The sequence below is a fragment of the Phycodurus eques genome, chromosome 15 (assembly GCF_024500275.1).
Source record: "Phycodurus eques isolate BA_2022a chromosome 15, UOR_Pequ_1.1, whole genome shotgun sequence".
Lineage (NCBI taxonomy): Eukaryota > Metazoa > Chordata > Actinopteri > Syngnathiformes > Syngnathidae > Phycodurus > Phycodurus eques.
Window position 1 is genome coordinate 16,965,351 of NC_084539.1, and position 9,211 is coordinate 16,974,561.

Consider the following 9,211-nt stretch of genomic DNA (forward strand, 5'->3'; position numbering starts at 1 on the left):
GGATTTGACAAGATCAATTTAACAATACAATAAAAAAAATGTTTAAATACTATTTTTATTTATTTAAGAAAATAGCACAACAAGTGTCTGTTTCCTCTTCCTACTAAATGTGGACTTCTTTAGACACCAAACTAGCTAAAACACGCTTCAAAACACACACTAATCAATCAATTCCACATAAGCACAATCAATTAATCAAATGTTTTATTTTATCAACTTTATTGTCGTATTATTTTTTTCTTAATACATACACAACTAAAAACATAAATTTTAGGATCCCCCAAATTCTGACATTTTTCTTGTAAATGTGCAAATAGTTTTTTTTGGGCACTTCTTAAAACGGCAAACTTGAATCACTTGCACCTCTGCTTAGTTACTTCAAAACACCAACTAATCAACAATCAATTCCACATTATTGACAGAATTACTTTCTCCAAAACATTCAACTTTTTTCTTGTATGTGATTTTTCTTCTACTACTTTATCCTCAACAAATTCCAACATTATTCCTTTAAAATAAAAGCTTTTTTTTTCATAATTTAAATTTTTATGGCGTTCTTTAGACATAAAATTGTTGATTGCAGTAAAGTAGTGCATCCCATTTTGCCTCCAATTGCTTCAAGTCGCGATCAACAAACAATGAATTCCACAAATCAAAAGATCCCTTAACAATGAACGGACTAATGAATTATTATCCTTAGCCTTAATTATGAGGATTGATTCCAAAATCTATTGACTACTCCTTTCAGTGGATAAAATAAAAAGTATCCGTTACAATTTTGCCTTGACAGCGTTACACTCCACAACGCCTGCAGTGAGCATCTTGTCAATTTCTGACATTTTGTACCCGTACTCCACAAGGATCTCCACTGTGTGTTCTCCGATAAGCGGGCCAGGGTTGACTGAAGCCTCCGCGGGGGTCCGAGAGAGGAGGGGGGCCGGTCGGGGGCTTTCCTCCCCGCTGGAGTCCTTCACGAAGGAAGCCCGTTCGTTATTGTGCGGGTGCGAGCTCACCTGGTCGAACGACAACACGGGTGTCACACAGGCATCCGTCCCGTCAAAAATTTGCGACCAGTCCGCCTGCGTCTTCGAGGCGAAACGCTCAGAGAAGATCCGCTGGAGCTCGGGCCAGTCCGAGAAGCTCATCTGTGGTGGTAACTGGTCCTCCTCCAATTCCAAACCTTGTGGGGGACACAAAGGTACTGATTTAAGTCATGGTAAATTATGTTCAACTCCAGTCTGTAGGTGGCAGTAACGTTTGTGTTTATATTTATTAAAAAAAAAAAAAAACTAAGTTGTCAACGCACTCCTGCTATATCTGTTTTGGATTAATTACAATGGTCATGTTTTGTTTTATTCAACTATTTATTTATATTTATGACAAAATTGAGATGACGTTTTATTGTAGCTGGCATTTTTTGTTTTAAACGAAAAGGACATTGTTTTGACTATTACAGTATTATTGCATGTGGGCTGACCGATGTCAATGAATGGATCTTTTTGACTCTTTGAAGAAAAAAAATTTAATATAGTGGCCCAGTAAGATTTGTATTTCAGTAGCCCTGAGTGTTCCTCTGATATTTGCGGTGGATCAAGTCATGCCGCGAACAGTGAAAATCCAAGCATAATCGAGCCCCCCTATAAAGGTTTACAACTGCTTTTAAATATCACAAGACAACGGCAAAGTAATACTTTTAACGAATGAAGCGCCTCAACTCACTTCAATATACTGTAGTTTCTTGGCACTAAGATGCCACACTATGGCTGCAAAGCACTACTTTTAACTGGACAAATCTCAATCACTTGAGCATATTTCCTTGGGACCAAGATGTCACAAAAACAGCAAATAGGGGAGTTTTTTTAAGCAAATAATGGGAATTGGGTTAAAATAAATGCCAAAATTCCAATATGTGGGAGTTCACTATTATATGGAATAAGGGATCATTTTCCAGTGTTGTCCTGTAGAGTGGCAGTAATGAGCGTTACAAAGTGGTTCATAAATTACATAAAATATGACTGAAAAAGGTGTTTTAATAAATTAAATCCACAAAAGGAAACAGCACTTTTTAATTAGTAATAACATTTGCTGTAATATTATAAATCAAATAATTGTAAAATAAATAAATAAAATGAACTGGATTTAGCTGTAGCAACAAACAGACAATGAAATCTTTGGCCATGTCAAACAACATTTTTACTCCAAACAATGTTGGTCTGCATCCAACCTTTAAGAAATTAAAGTAGGCGTCACGATGGACGACTGGTTAGCACTTCTGCCTCATAGTTCTGAGGACCTGAGGTCAAACCGGCCTCGCCTGTGTGGAGTTTGCATGTTCTCCCCGTGCCTGCGCGGATTTTCTCCAGGTACTCCGGTTTTCTCCCACATCCCAAAAACATGCTTGCTTGGTAGGTTAATTGAAAACTCAAAATTGCAGATAGGTGTGAATGTGTGCGCGAATGGTTGTTTGTTTCTATGTGCCCTGTGATTGGCTAGCAACCATTTCAGGGTGTACCCCGCCTTTCGCCCACAGTAGGCTGGGATAGGCTCCAGCACGCCCGCGACCCTAAGTGAGGATAAGCAGTATGGAAAATGGATGGATGGAAATTACAGTACATACTACACATTACACTAGAATGTTAGGATTTTGGGTGGAATTTCAGAATAAACCTAAAATGCACTATAAGATTAGCTTTACAGGTGAACAGAATTTGTAAACTTAAACTAAACTTTTGAATGTACTTATCCAACAGTTCAATATTTGAGTTCTTCTTGCACAACTTGGTCTACTGAAACAAGGAGCTGAATGGCAATATAAACAATAGTTTTTTGATCCATGAAGGACATTCACTTACAATATCTAACTTTCTGTGACGCATCCTGTCTCTCTATAGCAACCTGCTGATGACACATGACATCGTCATTTAAGAGCACAGGTAAATATATTTCCACAAACCTTGTAGCAGTTGCTTGTAGAACTGCGGTTCGATAGCGCCCACGGCCACATGCTTGTTGTCGGCCGTCCGGTACGTGTCATAGAAAGGAGCGCCGCTGTCCAACATGTTTTCCCCACGAGGACGATCCCACATGCCGATGTTGCGAGATTTCCACACGAATGAGCCCACGTAGGCAGCTCCTTCCACCTGGAAAGAGCAATTTTAAATGTTTGCACTATTAAGTTGATTTTACGTTATGTGGCGACGCCAATTTGGCACCTGGCCGTTCCACAATGTTGTGTGCATTCATGTATCTTTTTATCTTGTTGTATCCCTTTATTCGTTCCACATCCCCAAAAATGTTTTGTGTTTTCAATAAAGAAAAACGGCACTTGTATAAAAACATAACATATTAAAATACAATGTAAAGAAATAAACAGGTTTTATAGAGCGCAATTACTGTACATACAGTAGTATTCATGTATTGAATGTGTGCCTTTAAGTGACTTAGAGAGTAACTTCAGGAGCTGGAATCGGGTTGTCCAGTTAGTTCGCGTGTGAGCGTCTGGGTGGGACTTGTGGCCAAATCTGCACACAAGTTGGACCGTGCTGTAGTCCATCACTAAGCTATGCTAACAAAACTCATGATTACATGTTAATATTTGTATGCAAAACACTTCTAGGACAGAAATATGAAACAATTACTTAAAAAAAACTGATCACTCACCTATTCTGGTATTAATTCAATTACTCATGTTTGTTCACTTTTAACGGCAGTGCTCGTCGCTGTCTTCTATGAATCGAGGGGGTTTACTATATTGTGATAATAGGAACCCGCACAGCAACTAAAAAAGAACCACACGGCGGACAACATTGAATTCATTCAATTAATAGACCGCTATAATCATGAGAACGGGGCACAAATAAAAATGTATATAGTGAAAAAGGCTACATCGCAGCCTCCCTTTTGAATCTGACTAGTGATGTTACTCGCCATACGCATGTTAAGATCCTGTGTTGACGTGCCTTTTGATTGCAACCTGATAGACACAACACGCCCATGCTCCTTGAGATAGACATCAGACATCACTCGTCTCTGACACTATTAAAACACTGTTGTCGCCGTCGCAAGTTCCTTGAGTGCATCGTCCAGGGGGAAATGACATGTTATGTCAGGGCTTTACAATTACACAGTGCAATGTCTGACACAGCCCAATGGGCAGAAAAGTTGTTTTTATTGTCAATAAACTGCTGCTTTCAAGGTCTGAAATGGACATGTCGAAGAAAAAGAACATCAAAGACTTGTACTTAACCTTTATTTAACTAACCAAATTAGTAGGACACATCTGCTATTCCAATGATTCCCAACTCGAGTGCTGTGGCACATTGGGGTGTCATATGTGCTCATAAGGTGTGCCAAGAAAAATTATCCAATTGCACTTAATTGGTCCGGAAATTATTCCACAAATAATGTCTTTGTTCAACTATCTATGTCAGCGATGTATAGTAACAGGCAGCAAAATTAAAACTATATATACTCTATATACTATATGGCAGAAGGTGCATAATTAACCAGTGTATCCACAGTTTGTGACATTTTTGTTTGGTGGTGTGCTCATGTGCTGTGAGATTTTTTTCTTATGTAAAACATGTGGATTGGCTCAATAAAGGTTGGGAAACAACTCCAATTTGTTTGCATTTCTGTGAACTATAATCTGTTCCGAGGTCAGACTGTTGGCGTTATTGAACCCTGAAATGTACAGACAATATTGAAGACATTTTAACATTCTTGACTGTCAAAACATGTAAAAAGAAGTTAGTTGTTGGGAAAAAAAAAAATTTAAAGAACAAAACAATAAAAGGGTGAAGGCGTGCCGGTAAGTGGGGAGGGTGACGACATGTGAAGATTTTATGTACTGTATTATCACTTTTTAAGATCTTAACTGTAGTACAAATTGAAATTAAACAGTTTTCCGATTGGAGTTTTGTTAAAACAGCACTTTTAACACATATCTTGAAAAAAAATGTAATGTAAAAAATAGGAGTATTTTCTGACGATTATTGAATAAAGTGTCGCATGAAAGTTAGACATTTTTTTTCATAACTCGCAAAGTATTTTTTTCCCCCTAAAATTGCCTTTTGGGCTAATTAATGTATAAGGTCTGTTTTTAGTCAAAGATGAAGCAAAGTGGCCAAAAAAATGTCTTGTAAATTTGACACATCACATAGAAGTGTTTTTAAAAAGCCAGTCAAATTTGAATGAATAAGAATAAAAAAAATAAAAAAATCACGATGTATGTATAGTAAGGTTATGAAATCATGAAACATAGGGCTCTCCCTCGAGCTGCAGAACTGTGTGGATGTGTCTGCTGAAGACGCTGGAGACAGCCTTTTACCTGTCAATCAAATATGTTCGCTCGTACGCGCTATGCTCAGTGTCTGCAGTCAGCTACTGGCTGAATAATGTGTGCTGCTGTAGTTATGGTTAATAAATAGTTAACTTAGAGACCAGAACAGAGTGAGAGTTTACTTTTCTTTTAACCAGTTCAATGATTTTCTAAATACTAGCAATTTGCATGAAACCTGTTAATTGTTTTTTTTTTTAGACAAATCACAGTACATAGACAGCACCGATCAAAGTTTTAAACAATATTAGAATTAATTTGGACATAAGAAAACTTCTTTTCCTCGTCTTAGTAGATCTGAGTGCAGCCTTTTATTTTGTTTTTTTACTGGTTTAAATCCTACCACACTGCCACAGAATTTTGTGTCATCATGGGTCAAGATTCCTTGTCAGGGGGTCACATGTTGGATTGTGGTGTTCCCCAAGGTTCAATTTTAGATCCAACACTTTTTTTTACTGATGACCATAGCTCAATTGAAACTCTTTTTAACTTTATTTTAGAAACAAGTCTTGGATGATGGTACGAGCGAGATTCAGATACGCCACCGCTAGATGGTACCAGAGAATGACAGAAATTCAGCCCAGCATCCTGGGTCTTACTCACAATTTTGGATACGAGTAAACTGAACTACAAGCTCAGTCACAGAACGAATTGGACTCATAAGTCGAGGTACCACTGGACTGTGATTAGAAAGCTAGATTTGTGTTTAGATTTTACTTTAAACAAGATATTATCTTCTATATCTTATTTTCTATCTTTGTAGAACCAGTGACACACATCATCGCTGCAAATCATTGGCACAAACCATGAATTGACATAATTTCCTGTGTGGCTCCAGTAAGAACCTTACATAAAATCCCCAACAAATTCAACTCTGTTGCTTACCATGCTAGCGTCAATGATCTGCCCTTTCCCCGACTTTGTCCGCTCCAGCAATGCCAGGATGATGCCGAGGGCACATGTTAGCCCTCCGCCCGCGAAGTCTGCTAAGAGGTTCAGCGGCGCGTACGGCTTCTCTCTGCTGCGACCCAGACGGGATAAAAGCCCTGTTAGCGGCAATAGACCAGACAAACACACAAAGAGGGAATGCAGAATATGATATCATCATCATTGCATTTTATCTACAATATATTACATTATCACAATAAAATTTCACGATAACTGAAATACATCTTGAATGTGTAATAAGTCTTAATTCAATATAATCACATTATTTTACCTACAACAAACATGGTAGAGAATCACAAATTACTGATAATTAAATTTTTTATTTATCCCATTATAATCCCTCAAGCGGAAATTAAATTCGACTCCGACCCTTGCTCAAGGGGACCTTGAGTTTTGGACAAACTAGAAAAGCTTGAAAAAGGGCATCCTGGGCATTCTCATGATAAAGGATGGATATATATATATATTTCATTTTATTTAATATATATATATATATATATATATATATATATATATATGTGTGTGTGTGTGTGTGTGTGAGATCGGACCTTTAATAATTTGTTCGATCCACACAGTGCAAGAAACTAACTGTAACACGTCGATACTGGTACAACTGAAGAAAGGGTAATACGTCCACCCACAAAGCTCTTTTCTCTAATGTGAAGGTAAAGTTTGGAAGGGCTCTTTGCCCAGCACCTCTTTTGTCTGTCTGCATGGCAGTCACACTGCAAATAATTACAAAAAGCCTTGAAAGAGGTTGAAAACAAGCACACTGATTGATATACAGTTCTGTACTTCCACCTTTATCCTCAACTGCATTCAGGGCTGATGTGTATGGGGGTGTAATTAAACAATGTTAGTAGCGTGTTACAATTTATTTCCAGTTGAGGTAGAATAATAATTTTAAAAAACAGTACCTTGACTTACAAGTTGAATTTGTTGGACCAAGCTCGTAACATAATTTAGTCAGATATCAAATCAATCCCCTTCATTTGAATGAATTAAAATGCCATTAATCCATTACCGCCTCTAAAAAAAACACCACAATTGCTTTTGTTATGCACTTGTAATCAAGAAAAATAGCACTGCCTGTATTGTATAACAACAGAGCAAACCAGAAAAAAAAAAAAAAAAAAAAAAAAAAAGGAAATGTGACCTATGTACTAACAGTAAATGATGCAAATCCGTGGACCGTATCTAAATCCTTTGTTTGTTCGTACCTGACATGGCCAGGTAGTTGATGTCATGTCCGGCCGCCGTGGCGTACATTCCACTTTGTCCGTATCCCGTCAGGCGTGCGTACACCAGACCAGGATTTTCCTTTAGCAGTCCCTGTGGACCAAGACCGAGCTTCTCCATCACACCTATGAGACCACAAGATAGATGATTTCTACTTTTTTCCCAATAGAATTTTCCCCAGCTACATCGCTGCTCATCATTCACACCCCTGCTATATCAGTTTTTTGTTTTTTTTTAGCAATCGTATTTGATGGGATTTTAAAGTATACATACTTACCGTAATGCTGTCTTGTGAGAGGGGTAAAACTAAAACTAAAAAATATATATTTATGTATATATGATATGGTCCTCATTGCAGCGCCTATTGCTTGTGGGTGGGTCTGGAACATTTCCCACATGATAAATGGGGGTTTGCAATATGTACGCTTCCTTAGTATAGATTCTCATGGTCCAACCTTTGCGGTAGGGCTCCAGGACGACATCAGAGTGGGCGCAGAGGTTCCGGAGCAGGGCGACGCCCTCGGAAGTCTTCAGGTTGATGGCCACTGAGCGTTTGCCGCGACCTTGCGTGTCCATCGAGGCTCCGGCCTTTGTGCGGTCGACGCGAATCACCTTGGCGCCGAAGTCGGCCAGGATCATCCCGCAGAACGGCGCGGGAGCAAGGCCCGCAAGCTCTACCACTCGTACCCCGGCCAACGCCATGCTGAAAACACTAAAAGAATTAAATAAATATACATATTATTGCATTTGTTAAAGTTTTAATAGCGATTGTAACTGTTCAAGAACTGCTGCTGTTGGGCTGTAAGACCAAAAGAATTTAATTAACTCGAGCATACAGTTGCTACATCACAGCATATCGTCGCAATCCCCAGACATCCTGTTGCAATTAAATGAGCATCTTAAGAAATGACATCAGTGCGGTCTGCTTGGACCCTTCTTCCTTCGATGGTGTGACATCATCACTCACCAGAAGCTGAGCTGCACTGTGTTTGTTTAACGAGCAGCCGTATGGCTACAGCGCGAGGCAACTACACTTACCTAATAGCTTCTGTGGGAGAACCCTAATAATGGCCAATCATATTACGTAATTGACATTGCATTGTTATGGCTAGTTTTGGAAAAACTGTGGAAGGCCTTTCGTGGGCCACATAAAATGGCTCGTAGAGACCGCACCAATGTCAAAGGCTCAGGGTTCTCAAACCTTTGGGATAACGGGAAGATTTCTTTCCAAAGACTGCCGAGTTATCTTTGTGCTGCAAAGTCAGAATTAAAGTTATTCATTTTATTATGTTTTTATACAATGCAATGCGATTTTTAAAAGGCACGCAACAAAAATGTGGTGTTTTGCAGTTTGCAACAGATGAATGACTTTTAAATTAATTTTAATGGGGAAAATTTATTTGACACGTTGGTAACATGACTTAAGTGTTTGGTCACGTAATGAATTAAACTCGTAAATCGAGGAACCACTGTATGTCACCTTTAACAGAAAAATGTTGGTTTTTCGTTCGCAAAACCAGAGGGGTCCGCGGTGCAATGAACGCACCACGGCTAAAAACAAAGCTAACTTGTTTCTGGGTGTGCCACCGGGTAAATCACTTACATTTAACTAAAACACAAATAGTACAAAGTCCAAAGTGACACACAAATGTTATCTGTAGGACAGTTGCCGCGACGAGCGACTTT

General features: G+C 38.8%; 1 protein-coding gene across 1 annotated transcript; it reads right to left on the minus strand.

Annotated features, from left to right (window-relative positions):
• Positions 1-231: 231 nt before the first annotated feature.
• amacr (alpha-methylacyl-CoA racemase) lies at positions 232-8,231 on the minus strand. Its single transcript, XM_061698877.1, has 5 exons — positions 7,981-8,231; positions 7,507-7,650; positions 6,224-6,384; positions 2,954-3,140; positions 232-1,180 (listed from the first exon to the last, which is right to left on the minus strand). The coding sequence occupies exons 1-5, from the start codon at positions 8,225-8,227 to the stop codon at positions 771-773; spliced, it is 1,149 nt and encodes a 382-aa protein (XP_061554861.1). The 5' UTR covers positions 8,228-8,231; the 3' UTR covers positions 232-770.
• Positions 8,232-9,211: the final 980 nt, after the last annotated feature.

Coding starts and splice junctions, on each gene's coding strand:
- amacr (XM_061698877.1), bottom strand. CDS start 8,227: ATGGCGTTGGCCGGGGTACGAGTGGTAGAGCTTGCGGGCCTTGCTCCC. Junction 7,651..7,980: donor CCTGGAGCCCTACCGCAAAG/GTTGGACCATGA, acceptor GTGGTCTCATAG/GTGTGATGGAGAAGCTCGGT. Junction 3,141..6,223: donor AGATCATTGACGCTAGCATG/GTAAGCAACAGA, acceptor TGCTCTTTCCAG/GTGGAAGGAGCTGCCTACGT.